Here is a 24747-nt window from a genome sequence, read left to right on the forward strand (position 1 = left end):
TAGTTTGAGTGTCTCTGGTTTTATGTACCTGTCTTTGAGCTCACGGACTTGAGCTTTGTACAGGGCTATAATAATGGGTCAATTTGCATTCTTCTACATGATGACTTCCAGTTGAACCAGCACCATTGGTTGAAAATGCTATCTTTTTTCCACTGGATGGTTTTAGCTCCTTTGTCAAAGATCAAAGGTATGTAGGTTCATTTCTCAGTCTTCAATTCTATTCCATTGATCTACCTGCCTGTCTCTGTACCAATACCACACAGTTTTTGTCACTATTGTTTTATAATACTGCTTGAGGTCAGGGACGGTGATTCTCCCAGAAATTCTTTTATTGTTGAGGATAGTTTTCATTATCCTGGGTTTTGTGTTATTACAAATGAACTTGCAAATTGTTCTTTCTAATTTGATGAAGAATTGAGTTGGAATTTTGATGGGGATTGCATTGAGTATGAGGATCACTTTTGGTAAAATGGCCATTTTTACTATATTGATCCTGCCAATCCACGAGCATGGGAGAGCTTTCTATCTTCTGAGTTCTTCAATTTATTTCTTCAGAGACTTGAAATTCTTGTCATACAGATCTTTCACTTGTTTGGTTAGAGTCACATTGAGATATTTTATATTACTTGTGACTATTGTGAAGTGTGTTGTTTCCTAAATTTCTTTCTCAGCCTGTTTATCCTTTGAGTATAGGAAAGTTACTAATTTACTTGAGTTAATTTTATGTCCAGCCACTTTGCTGAAGTTGTTTTTCAGGTTTAGGAGTTCTGTAGTGGAACTTCTGGGGTCATTCAATATACTATCATATCATCTGCAAATAGTAATATTTTGACTTTTCCTTTCCAATTTGTATCCCAATGACCTCCTTTTGTTGTCTGAGTGCTCTGGCTAGGAATTCCAGTACTGAATCAACTTTAAATTTGAACTGTTCTCAGTATTTTGGCCCATATTCAGTTTTTTCTCATGTGAGAGCCAATCTTGACTACAGAGTTAACCTGTAATTGCTATGCATACACAAGCTGCCCATTTACTAACTAACAATGATTATGCTTTTCTGTAATGAGCTAGAATTGGAAGTACAGCAATGATGACCAGCACTCTACCAACTGAGTGACAGCCACAGCTGTTTTCCCCTTATTGAAAAGTAAAAGATGAAGCTCACTCATCTATGTCTAAAAGGAAATGCATCCCTAACACTTGGTTTATAGGAATTCACAAACCCCCAACTACTTCTTCCACTTAAAACCAAATCCTGTAACTAAAACACAGGGAATACAAATACTTAGTCATATTAATTCTTAGATGAGCACTGTTCAAGTATTAGAAACTATTAATGTTTTTCAAAATTATTTGGTTCAAAAATAGTTATTTTAGATCATGCTCATTTAAAAATCCTTTAGCCATAAACTGAATATATTATATAATTACTTTCAAATCAATTTCAATTCCTGAAATGGTAGCTAGTGATACACAGTTTATATTATTGTACAGAATACAATATTACCCTCTATATAGAAAAATATAAATATAATAGTTCTATATGTAATGTGAACAGCTATTATAATCAATTCATTTTTCTAGTTTGAATTCAGAATTGCCCACAGTGACCAGTTTTAAATTATTTCTTTCAGTACCAATTTATGCTATCATGCTGACATACTTTCCAGAGTCTACTAATTCATGTTTTAACCTTCTGCTTTCAGATCTTGCAGTGATGGGGAATTTGATGGATCCTCCCCTGGCACAAAGTCCATTTAATGAAGTTCAAAGAATACATGGAAATTTTTATATTTTAAATTAGAAACGATTAGTACTATGATTTTTTTATCATCAGGAAGTAAAATGTGGTTTTCAATCTTTACGAGTTTAATAAATTCAAATAGACCTTACATGGAGATTAGCTATTGAAGCATCTTAGCAGCAAAGAGCATAACATGGTAAATGTTTACTTCTTGTTAGATGGCTCTGGTGTTTCCCATCAGTAGATATGATAAAGAGGAAAGCTTGCTTTCCTCTTTTAGTTTCAAGACTGGTAACTGTCGAGAGGTCTGGCAATTAGACATGAATTGCCAAAGTGTTTTTCATTGCTGCCATAAAGATTATGACCAAAAGCTAGAGACATATTGAGCAAGACATTTTTAACAGGTGGGATACAACAACGTGTATTAACAAGCAAGATAGACATAGGTAGCATTACTGTCTTTGATTATTAGTTTATACAAAGCTGTGTTCTAGACCCACAATCACAAGGCTTCTTCAGTTACGCCAGGTCTACAATGCACATCTTCCTAGTTACAGGTCTACAGGGTCGTGATGTTACCGTGTCTTAGTGAGGGACCACAAAGCCTTTACCTTCGGCTAGCATACTTACATCCAGTCAATCATTTATTCTTTGCAACCCGGTTATGGAAAGCACTTTTATCCTAAGGTTTTAATTTTCATAACTGCTGTCTTTTCAAATCCCTAGCTGAAAGGTAACTGCTGTTGTCAACATCACTGCATCCCTCCGGCCCACTGAGAAGTAAGGACAGGCGTCAATCATCAGAATTACCAGAATACCAAGGCAGAAACACAAAAGTAACTGGAAGAAGGCACTTACCCACCGGAAGTTTGGAGTCATTTCACAGTTGAAAGTTGTAGGGAAATAGATCACAGGGCTAGAAGCAAAGGGGCTAGTCCCGCGATTACACCTAGGACAAATCTGTCAGGAATGACAGAGAGGAGTCCCTCTTAACTGCCTTCTGCCTAGCCGACTGTGGCAGCTCATAACTCTAATCACAGTGAAAGGCTGAGAGACAAGATGGCTGCTATGAAACTACTCTGTATTACAACGGGGGATCCTTTAGGAAAACAAAAGAAAATAGAAACACTGGTGGTTTGTCTGCCTCGGGTTCAAACAACCCGAACAACATCAGTGTCCCAGTGAACCCAACTGCAGATTAGACAATGTAATAAACGTGTAAATTGTGAGAAAAATCTGTGCCTTGCTTGAGCTCGGCCAGCAATTACTCCCTTGCAATAGAAACAACTGGAAGCCCCTGGTGTTGCAGAATGCTGGGTACTAGCCTTGTAATTTACAAATTCAGAAAGTGCCAGTTCAAGCTGCTTTTGGGCACAGGCTGACCTTGGCATTGTTGCCTTTACCCGGCTAAGGGCAATCGTCGGTGCGGAAGTGATCAGAAACTTATGAGATTCCCTTGCAAGTCTCAAGAGATCAAGACCAGGAGGACGAGGAGGACTGTTCACACTCTAAAACCAAGTCTCGGGACCATCATATTCTATGATGCTTGAAAGGCTGAAAATTCAAAATTCCAAGTCTTATGTTGCCCCATAGTTGCTGCTTGATTTGAATCCAAGGTAGATCAGAGAAACATTCACCGGTGAGCATATTCCCCTGGGTGCTTTGATATGCTCAGTGTACTGAGTATGACTTTCTCCCAAGCCATTTCAAAACCACAACCTAAAGAGAGGATGGAGACCTTCCATCCCTGGTTTAGCTTATGTATCAATCATTTAGATTAGTAGTGATATAAAGATTAAACTCGCAGACTGCAAAGCACTTGCTCAACAACCGTGGATTAACATGTCAGCGTTTAGATTTAGATTAACTACCTGGAAATTTCAAACACAAAACAAATAGCAGGAGCAGTAAAAAACCTGCTCAAGTCCTATGGCTGTGAAGACATTTCTGTTAAAAGGCTGCCCTCTTGTGACAATGCGTTATATTTTACCAGGAAAGATCTGTGCCTCCCTTCACAATCCAATTCCCAATACCTTAACAAGTAAAACCACAGTATAGTTTAAAGGATTAAACACCTGGGGCCTTTTTTTCTGTGATACTTTTTTACTTTTATCAGAAGTTCATTTTCAGTAGATATTTTGGGGAACTTAATGTTTAAATCTCATTATTTGGGTAGTTTGGTGTTTAGATTTGGTTGAATATATACCTCTTCTCCATCTTTAGAGAAATTAAAGATAGCTTCATATTCAAATGTCATGTCATAGGAAGTCATAGCTTACATTACTGTACATAGAAATACCACTGCAGGACAGAAGAATGTGTTCATCAGCCGGTCTCTTTTCGAACTGCAGACAGAACACAGCCCTGGCTTTAAACAGCTTTTGGTCTAGGACTTGAGGTGAGATGTGGAAACAAAGCAGCATCATGCATGTGTGATGACACAGGTTTATGTATCACACCTAAAGGCAGGAATAAAAACCAAGGGGAATGACCAGAAGGTAGCAATGGAGACTCTATTAAAATGGGTGAGGCAGAAAAAGACAAAAAAGAGTTCCATGACAGGTAGCCAAGTGGTCAAGCTCCCGAAGTACTTTCTGTGCTCAGGCTCTGTTCAGGGGGACTAGGGTCAAGCTCCCGAAGTACTCTCTGTGCTCAGGCTCTGTTCAGGGGGACTATGGTCTACCACTAGATGTGTCCTCAATGATTGCAATATCAGTCCCAGTTCTTTTAAGTGTTGCCTGGTGACTCTGGCAATGAATCTCCCACTTGAGGGATGTCCCCCCACATAAATCAACAGCCTATCTACAGGGACATAGTCAATATGGAGGGGAAAAAGCCATAGTATCCTTGCCTCAATTTGAGAGTTGCTTTTGTATAGACATTGAAATTCCCATGGGGAAGCTGAGTATAGTGAATAAAACCCTCAGATCCTAGCCATTAATATGCGAAGACTGTGGAGGGGGTGTGCAAGTTTAAATATAAAAGTGCAGAAATATGAAAGCGCTAGACTATAAAATGACATCCCACATTAAAACTAAAAATAATAAATATATAAATGAATAAGTAAGTGGACGAATGAGAAATCTCCATTGGGTGGAATGATAGCATTCTGGTGGTTCCAGGCAACGTATTGCCCTGCGTGGTCCTACAGCCTTTACTGCTATACATGTGCTGGGAATATCTCATTGTGAATCCTTAGAGCCTGATTCTGGAAAACCTGGTGGTAACATGCCTGTACCTATGACACAATCCAGAAATGGGCAATGGAATACAAACAGAGGTAAACTTTTACGCTGGGACAAATGGAAAGTGGCTTAAAATAGAAATACAGAATTATGTCAAGGGGCTTCTCTGGTGATAATCGAGAGACACAGTAATATAAGTTTAAAAGATAACATGTGGGACAGCTTAATACTATTTAAATATTAACAGAATAATAACAGTATATTTTCTATGTAATCCTATGACATAGCAATCATGGGTTTGGAGCCCAGTTAATGGTACTAGATATTATTTTCATCTTGTGGAGCAGGTTTTTATTGATTGATTGATTGATTGATTGATTGTATATACAGACACTGTAGCTGTCTTCAGACACACCAGAAGAGGGCATCAGATCTCATTACAGAGGGTTGTGAGCCACCACGCATTTGCTAGGATTTGAACTCAGGACCTCTGGAAAAGCACTTGGTGCTGTTAACCACTGAGCCATCTGTCCAGCCCCTGTGGAGCAGATCTTAAACACCACCACTGCCAACAACAACAACAAAATGGTTGGTTATTCCTATACTACCTATGCCACTATTGCACCAATGGAAAAACTTTAGCAAGACGGTCATTGCTGCAGCTCACATTGTTCACATCTGGCCAGCATCTCCCATGGTCACATAAGCAGAACTTTCTAGTACTAATAAAGCTACCAGTCACTGATGAAGTTCCAGATCAGTGCCAGTCTGATTCTCCATATCCTATGACTCAAGTGTTTGGCTTCTTTAACACAAGGATCTCGCCACCAAGCAACCAGAGATTCCAGGGACTAAGCCACTACCTAAAGTCTATACATGAACTGACCCTGGACTCTGACCTCATAGGTAGCAATGAATATCCTAGTAAGAGCACCAGTGGAAGGGGAAGCCCTGGGTCCTGCTAAGACTGAACCCCCAGTGAATGTGATTGTTGGGGGGAGGGCGGCAATGGGGGGAGGGTGGGGAGGGGAACACCCATAAAGAAAGGGAGGGGGAGGGGTTAGGGGGATGTTGGCCCGGAAACTGGGAAAGGGAATAACACTCGAAATGTAAATAAGAAATACTCAAGTTAATAAAAACAAAAAACAAAAAACAAACAAACAAACAAACAAAACCAAAGAAACAAAAAATAAAAATGAAACCAAGGTCAATCAATGGTGATAGTCCATATTGTCTGGGAGTTTACGAGACCCTATAAACCAACAACCTTAATCCTGTACCTGGCACTGAGATTTTATTTAATTGCCTGTGGTATGTGAGAGAGACATTGTTTTCTATTATAGAATAACTTGATTTAACCCCGCTTTATACAGGTACATGCAAACCTGGGTCTTCATGTAGGTCTCACAAGAATCGGAATGGGGGCTGTCTCTCAGTCTGTTGCCTGTGTTGGATCCCTGTCCCCAGGCTGGGCTACCTGGTCAGGCCTCAGAGGGAGAGGCTGTGCTTAGTACTGCTGTGAGTTGATGTCCCAGGGTGGTCTGATACCCCAGGGGGCTTCTCTTCTCTGAGGAGAAGAGGCAGGGGTAATGAGGGTAAAGATTTGTGAAGACTGTGTTGGGAGGAGAAGATTGTGTTCTATAGTAGTATATTTAGGACTGGGACTAGGATATAAAGTGAATAAATAAATTAATAAAGAAAAAGACAAAGAAAGAATGACACTTTCTACAGTAGTAGAATTTAAATAGAAGTTTCAAAGGTCGTTATTGCTAAGTATCCCTCCATGTACTCCCTCTTTTATCCAGCTTTTCCATTCTTTAATCCATTTAACCACTGTTAAATACCATAATTCCTCTTTCCTCCTTTATACTAACTATATTATAATCCAAATTTTCTGTGAAATCCACTCTTATGGCCATTAACTAGTTTGTTGGGATTTTGTTTTGTTTTTACATTTTTGGACACTCTAGTATAAATACACATATGTAAAGTTTCAAATCTACCATCCAAATATAACAGATAATATGTGCTATTTGTCTTTGCTGCCTTGTTTAAGTTTGGGATATCATGATTATTTTGTTCCATATATTTACTTATCTATCTACAGATTTGGCTAAAAGAAAAAAAAACAACATCTTTCATATTGTTATACAGTAATAGTAATTACCGTATAAAATATGCAAGGGAAGAGTTGCTTTGGTTTCTGAGATTTCTTTTTAGAATCTGGAATGCTGTGATTAACTTTTCTATTGATATCAATTTTATTTCCATAGCTGAGGGGAAGAAATGGAGCCAGACCCCAACTGTGTGAATGCATGGCTTGGGATGACTCCAGATAATTTCGTCCTCTGACGTAACTATTCCTAGGCCTAGAACTGGAAGCTTCTAGTCCCCATACTATCTAATCTTCCAAGCTGACCGATTCAATCTGGTTTCTCTCTGCTTCTCACCAAACTGCTTTGCCTGGCGTCCTGCTGACTCTGGTTAAATGTAATGATTTCGTGGCTCATTCTCTTGCTTGTTCCACCTTCACCTGTGACTAGCTTGTTCTCTCTGTAACCTGTCCCTATATCACACCTCTCTCTCTCTCTCTCTCTCTCTCTCTCTCTCTCTCTCTCTCCCTCCCTCCCTCCCCCCCCTCTCTCTCTCTCTCTCCCTCCCTCCCCCCCCTCTCTCTCTCTCTCTCTCTCTCTCTCCCTCCCTCCCCCCTCTCTCTCTCTCTCTCTCTCTCCCTCCCTCCCTCCCCCCCCCTCTCTCTCTCCCTCCCTCCCCCCCTCTCTCTCTCTCCCTCCCTCCCTCCCCCCTCTCTCTCTCTCTCCCTCCCTCCCTCCCCCCCTCTCTCTCTCTCTCCCTCCCTCTCCCCCCCCTCCCTCCCTCCTCCCCTCCCTCCCTCCCCCCCTCCCTCCCTCCCCCCCCTCTCTCTCTCTCTCTCCCTCCCTCCCTCCCCCCTCTCTCTCTCTCTCCCTCCCTCCCTCCCTCCCCTCTCTCTCTCTCTCTCTCTCTCTCTCTCTCTCCCCCCCCCCTCTCTCTCTGCTTTTAAGTAACCTTCCTTTCCTATCTTTCCTTTGTTGTTCTAGCGTGAGTTGGACATATCCTATCCCTGACTCATTCTGTCAAATCTTTCTCTAATGTGTCACTTTGTCTGCAACTCGATTTCATATCACTTTCAAACATGACTAGTTCCCTCTAATAACTAGCATTAACTGCACTGTGAGGTATTAAACGTATATACTAAAGGCAGGTCTGTATTCCAGCCAGATCATATTATAATCCAGGATGTTTCTTTATTTTGGATGGGTCCTGTAGACCTAGAAGGCCTTTGGCTATGATCCCTTGCCAAAGCAGCCTTGTTGATGAATTTAAATTTTCTATATTTTTCTATATAATAAAATAACTTTAAAACCTATCTACTGGATTTTTCAATGACAAAAGATATTGAGGTGTTTAGGACCTATATACTGCACCATCACAACCCTATATAGCTTCTAAATAATTTTTCTTTAATGCTTTCCTTTATTTCATGTGAAAACAGAATATATATTTAAACCAACAAATATCAAGTGCTACTTTTGATGAAAGTTCTGGGAAGTAAATAACATTTATATAGTTTTTAACTCTCTATAATAAAACACTCTTGAAACTAATGACATATTCATCTGATAAAGTGTAGTGATTTTAGTATCTGTATAGCTATGGACACTGTTTCCTTGCCAGCAATGTTTAATTTTCCTAACGTGCTATTAATGAATGGCGTTAAAATGATCTCTAGTTTATCTGTTCAGATGTTAATGATTGTTTTAATAACATGTAGTTAGGAAGCTATTTTTCAATTTATTTCTTATTAAACTTAACTATATACTCTGTCTTGGTCAAAATCTTGTCATACCTAAGTCTTGTTTTGGAAAGGCTTGAAACCTAGAGAATATTAAATTATCTCTAAGAATACTCTAGGTTTGAAACCTAGAGAATATCAAATCTCTAAGAATACTCTGATCTTCAAGAATACCCACCTGTAACATTTTGTTCCAGACAGTCTGATAATAATGATTGCTGCCCACGCTTCCCCCCCAGTGAAAAGAAAGAAACTTGAAAATGTTACTGCTTCCTTTATTTAATTAGACATAGGTCAATGAACAACTGAAATAATTTAGACACTCATAAGACTCTGAAATAAAGATATATACATTTCCAATTTCATTCTCAGAATGGAATACAAGTGTACAAAGATTCATTAGAGCCATGCTATCACACATATATGGGACAGCATTTCTGGTTAAGAGAGGAGACAGAGGCAAAGGTGGGAGGCATACGTGGGACAAATAAATTAACCATGGAAACAACCAAGAAAAGGTCCAAGAGGGTAATGGTATGTGGGTGAGTCTGAGCTAAAAACTGTTTTCCTGTTGATAAGGATTAAAGGAAGAAACCTTGAAGTGTATGCAATTTGGCACAATGAGTCTGGGTGGATGGTGACTTTAAATTTAATCTTCAAACACTTTCTGTAATCTTGTGTTCCATTTAAACCACTTTTAGCCTTCATGCAAAAACAATCTTCCGTGTCCCTATGAGACAAAATTCTACTCTGAGCCAAGAGCCAGAAATATAAGCCATGGTACAGAAATCCAAATTCTATTCATCAACACCATCTGTATTACCAGCTGCTCACCTTTCAGACATTTTTAAATTTTTCACATACCCTATGTTTACAAGACAATAAAATATTAAGGAACATTCTCGTCATGTTTTAAAGTCCTACATCTCAAAAGTACCCCCCAAGGTTTCCATCCATCTCACTTATGCCACCTGAGAAATAAAATTATATTTTTTGTCGTAGAGCTGTTTAGGAATGTTTAGCAATGTCTTCATTTGAAAAATCTAAAAACACACCCCAGAAGAACAGCATGTGTTTCTGTGAGCTTGACAAGATGGTCACATTCAGCAAATTCTGTGTCATTTGGCTCAATATTCCCCAGACATATCACACTTTTAGGAGCCAAGTTCCCCCTATTGATCTAGGCTGCTGTGGAGTATTTGATTTTTCACTCACTTATTCATTCATAGATTTACAGAATGCTCACTAATTACTCATTATAGAACAATCAAATCCTGCCCAAAAAGTTTTTCCAATATTTTCCATCATTCAGTTTTTATTTCATGATTCCTAACCCAGTCACTGAGGATATTCAAAGTGTGTGCTTACAGAAAATTTGGAAAGGTACATGAGACATTTCAAATAAAGATTTCATTGCACAGATTGAATTAATACTGCTATAGTACCTTAAATGTCAGCTGGATGAAAAATTATTTGTTGAAGGTCCCAACTGGTAGTTGTATTGAGAGGTTTTAGAAGTTTTGGAGTTTAATAAAGATAGGTACATGGTGGTCAGTATTGAAGAAGCTATTGGAATCCTACCCCCTACTCACCTTAGTTTGTTATTTGATAATTTTAATAGATCAACAGAAACTTCACATAATCAGGTGAGTATTGCATAGTAATGTATTCAGGTAGGTAAATAATTTTGGCAAGAAAATTAATCACTTGCCTGTTCCTGAGTCCAGTTCCCAAAACCTGTGTAAAAATTACTGAAATGGAAATGGCGAGATGTCTCAGCCATTAAAAGTAGTGGCTGTTCTTACAGAAGATCTGACTTCAGTTCCTAGTACTTATGTCTGGGAAGCTCAAAATTACCTGTAACTCCAGCTCCTGGTGATCTGATGCCCACTGCTTTGCAGGCAACTACACTCACTTGTACACACAGCCCCACACAGACACACATGCATACACTAAACAAAACTAAATGAATAAACAATCTTTTAAACAAAATACCAGACATAGTGCTGTATGCTATCTGAATGTTGGAGAGGCAAAAATAGGACAATTACAAGGACATGCTGATCTGCCTGCCTAGCCTAACTGGTAATCCTAGGCAATGAGAATTCCTATTTCAAAGGAGATGAACATCACTCATGACACTGACACTTGAGTTGATTCTCTGACTTCAACGCACACAACTCTGTGTGTGTCCTGACATAGTCATATGCCCCAACATACATAGAAAAACACACACATGCATATAACGTTTTAATTTTAATATTAGAAACAAATTCATTTAGAAATGTGATGGTATTAAAATAAGATACGTGGTGTGTGTCACACTCTAACCTCGCTAGTAAACTTACACGAATTTTAAGTAAACATTTGAAAACAACCCTCGCATACATAGAAGAGCCTATCTTCTTCACATGTCTAGCGTGACATATACAGTGAAAAGACAATCCTCACTAAAACACGCATCACGAAAAACAATGAAGAACATGGATATTTACTATACTTGATATTTTGGTTTAGAAACATGTAACATAAACTATAGAGAGGTTGAGACACAAGAAAGAAAGACCTGTGGCATAGAAGTGTCTCAATTATCAAGTGGGTTGCAAAGTGTCAAGGAAATGTAGATTGTATTTCAAATAGTAGTGTTAATTAATCTAACTCCTCACATTACAAGCAAAGTTGATGAAAAACATTCACAATTTGACTGACATGAATCCAGACATCCCCCAGGGAATTTGAGTTACGCAATAAATCTTTACCATCTTTATGCTGGAGTCTCTTCCTCAGTTATGCAACAAGACTTGTTTCATCAGGTTTTATAAAATTCGATAGGTGAATATGCTCCAAAAGCAATAATGATCCTTATGACTGTTATGTAGAATCATGTTTATTTTTATCATCATGATGGACAGACACTGTTCATAATTTTATTAAGTACATTTCACAAACATTTCTTAGGGGACTGAGAAAAAAATTCAATTAGTCCACTCAAAAATTCTATCATTAAATCAAGGATTTCATCTTAAGCCAGGTAGGTGCATAAAATATTAATTTATTGAGCACCCTAGCACAACGTCGTTATTTGCAGTGCATAACAAGTTCTTCATATTCACAAGATTCACATAATCTCAACTTATTTCACTAAACATATTTTCGAATGTAAAAAACTGTTTTTCCATAATAGAGATGTTCAGTGATACTGAATTTGCCCCACTGCAAAGCACTCAAAAAGCTTCTCATTTTCCTTAGGAACTGTGCTTTAACATACTCACTTATTAGTAGGCTAAGTAGCAGATGTAAACATTTGATGTTGAATTTCACTTAGGAAGCAGGTAAGGAGAAACAACAGCTTTAGGATATATGCAGAATGCATTTTTGGCGTGTGCACACTTTGTTTTCTAATTTTTATTCTTTAAAATGTATTAAAATGGATATACCTAATCACAGATTGACTAGCCATTCTAGTCTGTGCCTGCTTACATTGCTCCAGTTGACAATTTTCTCAGTCCATAATTTAAACTGGAAGAAAGAAGGCGTTCACCCCGTCTGTTTCTTACACTCATCTGGTTGAAGATCTATCCTGGCTCTTTCTTTAAGTACAAAATCATACTTACAAATTGGTGGTCTTTGAAAGAAAAGAAAAGAGGAAAACATATTAGTAAAGTAGCAAATTCTACTTCCTTTCAATGTATTAATGTAGTATTAGAATGGTATATTCTGTAACTAGCTACTTTTCCAAAAGAAGGGCATTGGAACTATCCCATAGAACTGAATTCACTTGTCTCATCTGTTACGGGTAACATAGAGATCATACTCCTAAGAAGGAAAATAATTCTCCTTTCCACTCCTATCTCTGCTACCATGCAGATCTTCACATGGCATAGGAGAATTGTGTAGGACAATAAATGGTGCTACTGAAATTGGTGTTTTCCTGAATTCAATGTTAAAGTACCTATAATACTCTTTCCATCATGACTAACACCAAGGAGACAGAGTGACATGTGAAACATATTTATCTACATGCATTTCTTCAACCCTGTTTTGCCATTCATTAAAATGGAAATAACACCATGTAATATATTGTACATTTTATGAGACTGCATTTGAGATGTCTAATAGGTCAAACAGCTATGGTTAATTAAGACTCTTGTCCAACTGCTTATTTTCCTGTTAATATTTGAAGAAACCTACAAACAAAACAAAAACCAAACAAAAAAAGTACAGAGTATCAAATTAAATAGCAAAAGCTTGGTACAAATCTATGGAAGGGAAAAAATTAATGCATGGTAGAAGTAAACATATTTTAAAAATCATCAATAGTAGCTAAGTCAAAAGACGTCAAGACAACCTCACAGGTTATCTTACTTTTATCAACCTCCCAGCTGGTGGAAATACTATTGGGTGTTTGGTGGTGTTATTTATTTTTGTTTGTTTGTTTTTCTTCTTATAGAGCTCAGGTTGGTCTTGAGTGTCCTTTAAACCTTCTGCTCTATCCTGCATATGTAGAGACTGCAGGCATGAACCACGATAGCTGTCAGTGTTATAAAAACACTTAGGAGAAGATTGTATTTAAAATGCTTGACTTTTTTTTTTTGATTTTTTTTTTTTATTAACTTGAGTATTTCTTATATACATTTCGAGTGTTATTCCCTTTCCCGGTTTCCGGGCAAACATCCCCCTCCCCCCTCCCCTTCCTTATGGGTGTTCCCCTCCCAACCCTCCCCCCATTGCCGCCCTCCCCCCATAGACTAGTTCACTGGGGGTTCAGTCTTAGCAGGACCCAGGGCTTCCCCTTCCACTGGTGCTCTTACTAGGATATTCATTGCTACCTATGGGGTCAGAGTCCAGGGTCAGTCCATGTATAGTCTTTAGGTAGTGGCTTAGTCCCTGGAAGCTCTGGTTGCTTGGCATTGTTGTACTTTTGGGGTCTCGAGCCCCTTCAAGCTCTTCCAGTTCTTTCTCTGATTCCTTCAATGCTTGACTTTTTATAAGAAATACATTTTATATTTGCATATATAACATAAACTCTGATCATCTTAAAAATTAACAGAGGATAGTTCACATATTTCACATTTGAAATAATAAAGTCTGGTTACAACTTTCATTTTCATGCCATGGGACTATAATTGTGGAATGATACCACTCAAATCTGGGAAAAAGTTTTAAATATTCAGAGAAATGGATTTCATTATGTTATAGTGTCTGCTTCTAGGAGCTGAAGTTGACTCAGAGGTTGAAGGCACTTCTTGCTCTTACAAAGAACAATGGGGTTTCCATTTCCACCAACCACAAAACAGCTGAAGACAGCATCAGAGGATTGGATTCCCTCTTCTGGAATATGTGGGCACTACATGCAAGGAGTGTAAAGTTGCCTCCATAGGCAAAATACGCATACGCATGAAATAATTAAATATAAAACTTTAAAAAATATAATTAAAGAAAAGTCGAGGGAAGAGTTCTAGTTCCTCAAAAATGTTTACCAATACTTGTTCTGTTCTGTTGTACTTATACATGAGTATGGCTTCGATATTTGAATTTCCTGTGCCACATTTTTACACTCTTTTTGTATTAAAAATGTGTCAGATTTACCAATGAAAAAGCTACTTCAGCTGCTCAGTGCCTTTGCTGCATGTCTAAGATGTATGAACAGCGCAAGGACGTCTTCTTTCATTTTTTACAATAGAAAGAAGCTCACAAGCTGATCACCATGTATTTAGGTTACTAATATTCAGACTATATGTCCTATTAAATAACCTTCACTTCATAAGGCATGTGCAATATTGTAAGGGCAGTTTAAGCAAATGTGTAAGGCCTAGCAACCTTAAATTTTGCCAGTGTGTACGCGAAAGTTCAGTTTTCTTTCTCTTTACAGTATGAAAAGTCACCTGTTTTCACTGCCATGACTCTCAGTGTTTTATTTTATAAAATTGATATGTCCTGCTTTTGCATGAAAATGCTATTTCAAAGAAAATGTCTACTTGTTACAAGTCCCAAGAGAAAAAATGTTTCTATGCTTTTTATTGTAGCATACCCATTGAATATTACACTTCTAATAATTTGCTTATTAGAGATTATGTTATAGTGTCTGCTAATACATGAGAAAAATATTTCATCGAAATAACATAAACTTTAATTGGAAGTTTAAGTTAATTGTTTAACTTAAAACATTGGAAGTAATTCTAAGATAATATCTAAAATTAAATCAGTCTAGTTTTTACTGCAACCTATAATAACAAAACAAATTATAAGAAATACATTTTTCTTATTTTAAAAATCTTCCTGAGACCTTTGCATGATTTGCCACATTTACTATTCTAATATTCCTGTGCAAAATGGCTTAGAGAAAGATTTTAAGCATTAATACAGGGACAGAAATATACCCCCGTCTTAACTGCTAGACAGCAATAAATTCTCGACATACAGGTCATAGCTAGATAAAGTGTGTTTAAAGGCTGGAAGTAAATTAACCTAGGTTAAATACTTCTCCAAGTCTGTCTAGTACACCATGAAATCAGGCCTTCTAAAGAACATCTGTCCAAAAGTAATTTAATAGCTCCTTGAAAATCAACCTCAAAGATATTTATAGAAGTTCTGCATTTATAAAACATATACATAGCCCTGCTCAAGTGCATACCACACCAGACAAAAGAACAAATTGGTACCTAGGCCAACAGAAAGGATTCATCCCACAATTGATTAAAGAAGATGCAAAGACCCAGTGCCAAACCCATACAGGCTCCTTTCTGGCTCCTACAGTCCTTCCTCCTCCTCTTTTTCCCATTCCCCTGGCTCTGTCAGAGAGGTCGGGGCAAAAAGAGAACACACCCCACAGAATCAACTAAGCAGGGCTTATAGGACCTCACAGACTCTAAAGTCACAGCCAGGAAGCCTGTACCGGCCTAATCTAAATCACGTGCATACGTGTTCTGGATGTGTAGTGTGGCGTTCTTGTGGGACACCTAACAGTGGAGGCAAATTGGGATGCTGTTCCTCCGCTGGGTCGTCTCATCCAGCCTTGATACGAGGGTATGTGCCTAGTTCTATTGCAACTTGTGTTGTGTTCAGTTGTTATCCCCGGGAAGCCTGCACTTTTCTGAGGGAAATGGGGGAGGAGAGGATCTGAAGGAGATGGGAGGTAAAATAGGAAATAGGAATCCCCAAAGAATACAGATAAATGATACAAAAAAGAAAATAAATTCAATATGTGGTTGAAACTTTAAATGGACTCTTATAAAAAAAAAAGAACAAAATCTACAAAGAGTTAATTTATCAAATTCCTTCATAAAGAAAATATGATTTTTTTACCTTTTATGCTTTAAAGGTATTATAGTACAATATTATAATCAATCATTTCTTATAGAAAGCTAAGATATATGAATAACATTATCAGACATATTATAATCTGTCCCAAATCAGAAAAAAAATGATTATCCAAAGAAAACAATTTGCCATTTTTTGAGAAAGGAAAAAAAAATATACCACTAAGCTTTTCAATACAATCAAGGCAACAGACACCATAGCGACCTGTAAAAGTATCGAAAGTAAAATGTGTTTCAGACCGAAGCAAACATGAGGACTTCTCCAGAGTACAGACTTCTACAGAGTACAGATGACCTCATCATTGTCATTTGAAAAATGCCAATTAACAACAAGCTCTATTTGCATACCTGCTATTTGAAATGTAAATAAAAAATATCCAATGGGGTAAGAAACAAAACAAAACAAAACTAGAACCAAGCAACCAATCAAGTAGCAATCCAAAAGTAATCCAAAAGAATAAAACCGGTATACACTCATTGTTAAGTGGCTATTAGCCCAAATGCTTGAATTACCCTAGATGCACAGAACACATGAAACTCAAGAAGGATGACCAAAATGCGAATGCTTCACTCCTTCTTTAAAAGGGGAACAAAAATACCCTTGGCGGGGAATAGGGAGGCAAAGTTTACACAGAGGCAGAACGAACACCCATTCAGAGCCTGCCCCACATGTGGCCCATACATATAAAGCCACCAAACTAGATAAGATGGATGAAGCAAAGAAGTGCAGGCTGACAGGAGCCGGATGTAGATCTCTCCTGAGAGACACACCCAGAATACAGCAAATACATGAACGAATGCCAGCAGCAATACACTGAACTGAGAACGGGACCCCGTTGAAGGAATCAGAGAAAGGACTGGAAGAGCTTGAAGGGGCTTGAGACCCCATATGAACAACAATGCCAAGCAACCAGAGCTTCCAGGGACTAAGCCACTACCTAAAGACTATACATGGACTGACCCTGGACTCTGACCTCATAGGTAGCAATGAATATCCTAGTAAGAGCACCAGTGGAAGGGGAAACCCTTGGTCCTGCCAACACTGAACCCCCAGTGAACATGATTGTTGGGGGGAGGGCGATAATGGGAGGAGGATGAAGAGGGGAAGCCCATATAGAAGGGGATGGGGAGAGGTTAGGGTGATGTTGCCCCGGAAACCGGGAAGGGGAATAACAATCGAAATGTAGATAAGAAATACTCAAGTTAATAAAGATTAAAAAAAAAAAAAGAAAAGAAAAAGAATAAAACTGAAAAGTAACCTAGACGTGGTGATTTAAATGAGATGCCCCCAATAAGCCTCAAGCATTTGAATCCTTGGATTCTAGTTGGTGGTGTTTGAAAAGGATTAGGAGGTGTGGCCTTTTGGGGGAAGGAGTGAGTCTGGGATTGGCTTCCTGTTCCAGAAGTCTTCTTCCATAACCAGGATGTTCTCTGCTTCCTGTTTATGCATTGGGATATGAAGTCTCAGATATTGCTCTAGTACCATGCCTGCTTGTCTGATGCTCTGCTTCTTGCCATAATGACTCCTATCTCTTTGGAAGTTCAAGCACCACTTAACGTATTTTTTGTAAGTGGACGGAATCATATTTGTTTATCATTACAATATGAAGTAACTAAGATAGTAGTAGAGGAACACTTGTCGGAAGAGCAATAAATATATACTGCTGTTCAAAAGTAGCAAAACTTATAGCTACTTTGAAAAATACTTATTGTTTCTTTCTTTCTTTTGTTTGTTTTTTTCGGAGCTGGGGACTGAACCCAGGGCCTTGCGCTTGCTAGGCAAGCGCTCTACCACTGAGCCAAAGCCCCATCCCTGATTGTTTCTTATAAAGCTTAAGACATATCATATTATCCAACAATCCTGCTTCTTGATATCTATACAAGAAAAATGACACCTTATAATCATATTAAAAACCTTATGCCAGTACAAGTTTACTAATAAGAAACAAAACTAAGTGCTCGCATCGGAAACAAAAATACTAAAATTGGAACAATACAGAGAAGATTAGCATGGCCCCTGTGCAAGGATGCATAAAAATTCATAAAGCGTTCCTCATTAAACAAACAAACAAACAAACATGGTGAGTGGGTAAGTTGCATAATACTTTTAAATGAAATACTATTAATTCATAATCTTCAGTGATATAAAGAACAGCTATATGCAAAATGCCACAACTACAATGACCTTTAATCCTATGTCTATAATATCTGGAAAAGTATGAGCCAGTCACAGCAGATAGAGGTTGGAAGTGGAACCAAAAATCAAAGATCATTTAGTACAAATAAAAAATGTTCTGAATTTTTCTTCTGTCTGTAATTGAAATCCTTCACTTACTGAAAGTCATACAAATACACACCAATAAGAAATATTTAGGGGGCTGGGGATTTAGCTCAGTGGTAGAGCGCTTACCTAGGAAGCGCAAGGCCCTGGGTTCGGTCCCCAGGTCCGAAAAAAAGAACCAAAAAAAAAAAAAAGAAATATTTAGTATTAAGGTTTTAAAGGTGAGTTTAGTCAGAGATTTTTCTGGAAACCATCCAAGGTCACCCCTCTCATATGTATGTTCCTTAGTTCCTCAAATCTAAGATCTTGGTTATAGGGAGTTCCTGGGAGGAGGTTCTGTGTGGTTTCTAACAATCTGTATCTGGAGGAGTAATTGCTTATCAAGGGTGTGCAAATTACGGTGGGTCATCAGACATCACATCTTTTGTAACCCACATCTTCCACAGTTCGGCAGTCTCAATTCTCACAAGACTGTGTATTATCTGTGTGGACACATCTAAAGAGAAAACGCTGCCACATGGTTTACATCGATTTTCCAGTCAATTAAAATTAGCATACTTTTATCCAAGTATCTGTTAGCATTGCTATCTCTGGTCAGAAGATGATATTAATAGCCTCATTAAATATACAGAAAATGTACTTTAGAATTTTATTTTCTGAGTCAAAGGAATTACATGCAACTGTTATTCTTTTTAAATTTAGTAAATTATTGCAACTCACCCACAGTTTAGGTTATAAGAAACAAAATCCCATGAGCTTTGTCCATAGTAAATACTGTGTCCTATTTCTTATATTGAGTGGGTATTATAGAGTATGTATCCTGCATTAAAATCAGCTGATAAATTAGTGATACAAAAAGAAAACTAGTAGTGATTATGTCTTGGTTGAAACATTATATATGAATCAAAATTTCAAAATCAACAACTAATAAGTTGAGCCTCAAGGAACGGAAGAATTTCCATAAGGCAAGGACACTGTCAACAGGACAAAATGGCAGTCTAGAAAATTGGAAAAGATTTTTACAACTCTACATCTGATATTTGGGTATCAGAGGTCTGATAGCCAAACTATATAAAGAACTCAGGAAACAAGACAGCAACAAACCAAATAACAATCAAAAATGGGACACAGAGTTCTTACAGAGGAATGGCTAATGGCTAACAAGCACTTGAGATTTTTATCCCACTTCCCTCAGAATGGCTAAGATCAAAAACTGAAAGGGTAGCTCATACTGAAGAGGATGTAGAGCAAGGGACACACTGCTCCTTTGTTGGTGGGAGGGCAAACTCATACAACCAATTTGGAAATCAATTTAGTGGTTTCTCAGAAAATTGGGAATACATCTACTTTATGACCTGTCTACCCCACTCCTGTACCCAAAAGATGCTCCACCATACAGCAGGACACTTGCTCAAGTATGTTCGTAGTTAGAAACAGTTTTATTCATAGTAGCCAGAGACTGGAAACAAGCTAGATGACCCTCAACTGAAGAATGGATAGAGAAAATGTGGTACGTCTATACAGTGGAGTATCACTCTGCCGTTAAAGACAGTGACATCATGAAATTTGCAGGCAAATGGATAAAACTAGAAAAGATCACCCTGCATGAAGTAACCTAGACCCAGAAAGACAAATGTGGTACGTCCTCACTTGTAAGAGGATATTACTCACAAAGTACTGGAAAACAGTGCTAGTAACAGGAAGGGCCCTAGGGTGGGAGGGTGCTTGAATCTCACGGAGAAGGGGGATTAGACGGTGGTGGGGACTAGAGGGAAAGGGCTGGTTGAGGAGGAGGGGGAACGGGAACAGGAGGGATCAGTTGCAGAGAGGACTGAGGGAGAGTACTGGGAGAATAAACTGGATTGGCGAGGGCATATCCAGGACTAGCCAAAAACCTAGAACAACAGAAATTCCCAGGAATCTAAGCGACTAAGACACATAGGAACGGGAAATATGGAGCCTGAACTAGCCATCTCCTCTACCCAGTCAAAACTGCTAATGGAGAAATTGAGACACCAACCCAGACAAAAAACGTTAGAGCCAAAATCTGTTCCACCTACGAGATGTACATGGGTAAAAGATGGAGCAGAATTTGAGAGAAGGGCCAACCAATGATTGGCCCATTTTGAGACCCATATCATGAGAGGGAGCCCAGCTCTGACACTCTTCATGATAGTCTGCTATACTTGCAGACAGGAACCTAGTGTAACTGTCCTCAGAGAGGCTTCACCCAGCAACTGATGGAAACTGATGTGGAGACTCACAGCCAAACATTAAGTGGAGCTTTGAGAATCCTGTAGGAGAAGAAGGAAGGATTGAAAGAGCCTGCAGGAAATATCACAAGAAAATCTACAAAAGCAACTAACCTGGGTACATAGGTGCTCGTAGAAATTGAACTGCCAACCAGAGAATGTGCATGGGACTGACCTAGGCCATCTGCACATACGTAACAGTCATGCTGCCGGGTCTTTATAAGGGACTCCTAAAGTGGGAGCAGGGGCTGTCTCCGACTGCATAGGCTGCCTTTGAATCCTCTTCCCCTAACTAGGCTGTGTTATCTAGCCTCAGTAGCAAGAATGTGCCTAAACTTTATGTGCCGAGGCTGATTGACATACACGGGAGGCCTCCCTCCTCTGTTCTGAGGAGAGAGAAGGAGGGACTGGGTGGGAGGGAAGAGAGGGGACACTAAGAAGAGAAGATGGAGGGAAAGTTATGATCAGGATATAAATCAAATAAATAATTTAATAAAAATTTAAAATAGTGATGCAATACAGAAAGTATTAATAATTATGTCTTAGTTGAAACATTACATATGAATCATTTTTAAGAAATTACTTGCAATGAATATTCATTAATTAGTAGAAATGCTTTTTTTCTTGTAAAAATAAGTACCAAAACAGGTATAGATTAAAACTACAACTTTGGTCTTCATTGTATGATATCCTGCTCCAACCACATTAGTGTAAGAAATTATATTAAATGTTTTTGCGCTTATGTATATTGATTTTGATACTTTTGCATAAATTCCAACCACTGGGACAATGAAACTGCTTTTTGTCACTCTAATAGCATTTTAACGATTTTTGAATGTATGTGTATTATTGTACTGTAATTATAAGATGATTTGCATTTAAATTAATTTGTCCACCCTCCTCTGTGGATATAGAACTCATCTAAATGTATGCCCTCAGCTTCGGGAAATGTCTCAGTCAGTAACACAAGATGGGAACCTGAATTGGATCACCAGCACTGACAGACGAAGGCTGGCACAATGCCATTCTTATAAGTTGAACAGATTCCTGGGACTCATTATAATGATGCCAGAGAGAGACCCCTTCTTCAGAAAAATGTGAATGGTGCCTGAAGAATAATATCTAAAGTGTCAGTACACGTGTACATGTTGAAATGCTCTCGTACACACATACAGACGTTTTATCACTATATCAACATAAACATAAATACATATTTTATATATATATATATAATGTTTTGCTTTTGTTTTTACTTTCTTCAGCTACTTGTTTTCTGTACTGCACTTTCATGTATAACAGATGATTGGGAATTCAAATTATACACCAGTTGGTTGATAGATAAAAGGCGAGTGAAAATAGAAATATTACAACAAATGAAAGAGATTACAACCAAGTCACAAACTATTTCTTTTGTGATATGAATATGGGGAGGGATATGCATGAGATATTCATGTATACATGTGTGTATGTGGACTGCACCTATCTATGCCGGCACATGCAGAGGCCAGAACACAATCTTGGTATATTCCTCTGCCATTTTCTACCTTGTTTCTTTGAGATAGGATGCCTTACTGAAGTTGGAGATGTCTGTGTTGTCTAGCCTAGCTAATCCCTGCCACGATTCCCTTGTCTCTTCCTGTAGGTCTGGCATTACAGTTGCAAGGTGCAATGCATGGCCTTCTCAATGGTGCTAGGAATCCTCCCCAAACCCTTGTGATTTACCCTAATAAAAAAGGCATGCACTCTCTCCTACTTCTCTGCCTCAATCTTTACTGAAGCTGCTGAGATTTACATCTCGCTGGTCCCCTTATTTTGCTCTTAAACTCTAGTAACATTATTTTTGAGTTTCAAAACAAAACAACAAAATTAAGTGTTGATAGACCTTTAATATTATACAAATGCCCCACCCTTGTAATACCTTGTGAAATTATGTGTGTTTGTGTGTTTTTTCTTTGCTTAGACAATGTGATTCTAAACGGTCCTAAGTATCACTCAAGACAAAATAAATACATTATATAATATTTTATAATATTTATAATACATTTTAACATCCTGGGATTCACATATAATAAAATTAACCAACATTTTTACCCATAAATTCTTAACTAAAATTTACAAAGTACTTTTAACATAAGACAAAATATTGTAATCAAAATTTCAATTTCCTACCTTTCTGGATGTGTGAGAGATTTAAACACGAGACTCTTTATTCTGTACTCGCATGTGGGACAGAAAGGACTTGTGGACTGATAATATGTCATGGAAATGCGGGAAATATTCACAATATCATTTACGAACTGAGCAAGAATCTTAACTTCTTGAAGATTAGCAAATGGCATGGTCTTCCTAAGTAGAAAAACAATTATATGTTCAATATATTAGTAGGTTAAATATATTTTAGATCAGTATAACAATAATGAGGCAGAACACAGAGGACCATTTTATAGGGAAGAGGTCAGACAGAACTGAACAGAACAACAATAAAAGTCTACACATTCCCATATAGACACACAGAGCATGTACTTGTGTCTGAGATTGTCTATCCTGTGTTTGACTTTATAGATCCTGCTTCAACCATCAGGAACCATCAGTTCCTTCAATTGACAAGGAGTTCAAATGAAAGACAATGCCCTCTAACATTCTTTAAAATAATTTTTCTTTAAAGCAAATGCCAATAAAATACTGAGATTTAAAATGAAAAGTTAAAGTAATATTTTTAAGCATAATTTCATGACCACTCTCAATGTATCAAGATAGTATCCTTGCTTCAAGCATATGCTTGGACCCCATTTAACCAGAAACTGCCTTTTTAGACTATTATAAAACCGGCCATTTTACATGTAAAAGAGCAAAGACAAAAACAAAACTAAGATACAAGTTGCTTTCTAGAATCCACCCAACTATTAGTCATGTGTTATATAAGAACGTCCTTCCCACGTTCTTCATACCAGAAATAGGAGTCCATACAATAATTCCCAGTGTTATAGGATTGGCCTAATCCAAGCAAAACAGAGCCCTTTCTATTGCCATCTCTCAGTGGTTAAAAATGAGGATGTAAAATAGGTAGGCCAGAGGAACCACAGGGTTTGGGTCCGAAGAAAGTAAAAGCGAAATAAATAATGAGGAGGAAAAGGGAAGGGAGGAGAAAAAGAAAAGACAGGAAAATCTTCCTTGAAAGCTGTAGCAGTTTGCAGGACAAAGCATTGGGGTAGAGACATGTCTCCATTTTGAACAGAGGGTAGCACTTGGAATCCAGCATTTCCTGGCAACCTTGACCCCTCCTTTCTCTATCCCTTAAATTTTTCACGTAAGTTAGGCTCTCCAAAGGATGTTACCATTCCCTCCAAAGTTCATCTCTTTGTTCTTGCCCTGGCAGGGTTACTCACTTTCTCCTGCAGGATATAACTTCATTGACCTTGTCCACAATGTGTGCCAAAGAGCACGTGCAGATTTCTCAGTTACTGCAACACACCCAGTTAGGTGTTACTATAATTTCCCATCTTCTCCAGGGGTTCCAAATGCCTGAACTCATATCCCCTCTATTCCTCTCTTCTCTTCTCTCTTCTGCTTCTCCCTCCCCCAACTCCATTCCCCAATTTTCCTTCCCCCTCCACATACACCCTCTCTGTCCTTCTCTATATCCCTATCATTCTCACTACATTGAGATCAGATTGCCTCAGTGTAAACAATTATTAAAACTGGAAGAATGCAGCCTATTGTAACTTTGGTTTTATTAATAATTTAAAGTCTATCTGATGTACTAGTCAGAAATACTGAAAGACAGATCTAATTTATTAAAAAAGAAAACCTTCAGTGCTTAGCATGTTTCCTCTCAAAATATTCAATGAACAATTAAATTGAATACACTCTATAGACTTCTCAACTCCATGTAGGATGGTTTGGTACAGAGAGTGTTTTTTTTTCAATAATTTTGAGGGTTCACTGTTCAAATTTTGAAATTATTCAAGACTGGTTTACTTTAATTAATTTTATATTTCAGGTGAATCATAAAAATGCATCACACATAGTTTTGGAAGCCTCCAAACCTCAAAAATATCTCTGGCTCTTTGCTTTGATTCCATTAAATTTCTCTAGTTCCCTTTGTCTGTCACTGAAAGGCAACAGCAGCCATCTCTG

General features: G+C 38.1%; 1 protein-coding gene and 1 non-coding gene across 2 annotated transcripts in view; one reads left to right on the forward strand and one right to left on the reverse strand.

The window, feature by feature from the left end:
* Positions 1 to 11768: 11768 nt before the first annotated feature.
* Positions 11769 to 24747, reverse strand: part of Lipi (lipase I) — a 39672-nt gene continuing 26693 nt past the window's right edge. The window contains exons 10-11 of the mRNA NM_001105899.1: positions 22780 to 22956; positions 11769 to 12383 (exon numbers count right to left, since the gene is read on the reverse strand). Of these exons, the coding sequence (NP_001099369.1) occupies positions 12296 to 12383; positions 22780 to 22956 (265 nt within the window). The 3' untranslated portion in view covers positions 11769 to 12295. The remainder of the gene's footprint in view (positions 12384 to 22779; positions 22957 to 24747) is intronic.
* On the forward strand, positions 18033 to 18138 carry LOC120095819 (U6 spliceosomal RNA). Its single transcript, XR_005491583.1, has one exon. It is a non-coding gene; the product is annotated as a U6 spliceosomal RNA (small nuclear RNA).

Source organism: Rattus norvegicus, chromosome 11 (assembly GCF_036323735.1).
Source record: "Rattus norvegicus strain BN/NHsdMcwi chromosome 11, GRCr8, whole genome shotgun sequence".
NCBI lineage: Eukaryota > Metazoa > Chordata > Mammalia > Rodentia > Muridae > Rattus > Rattus norvegicus.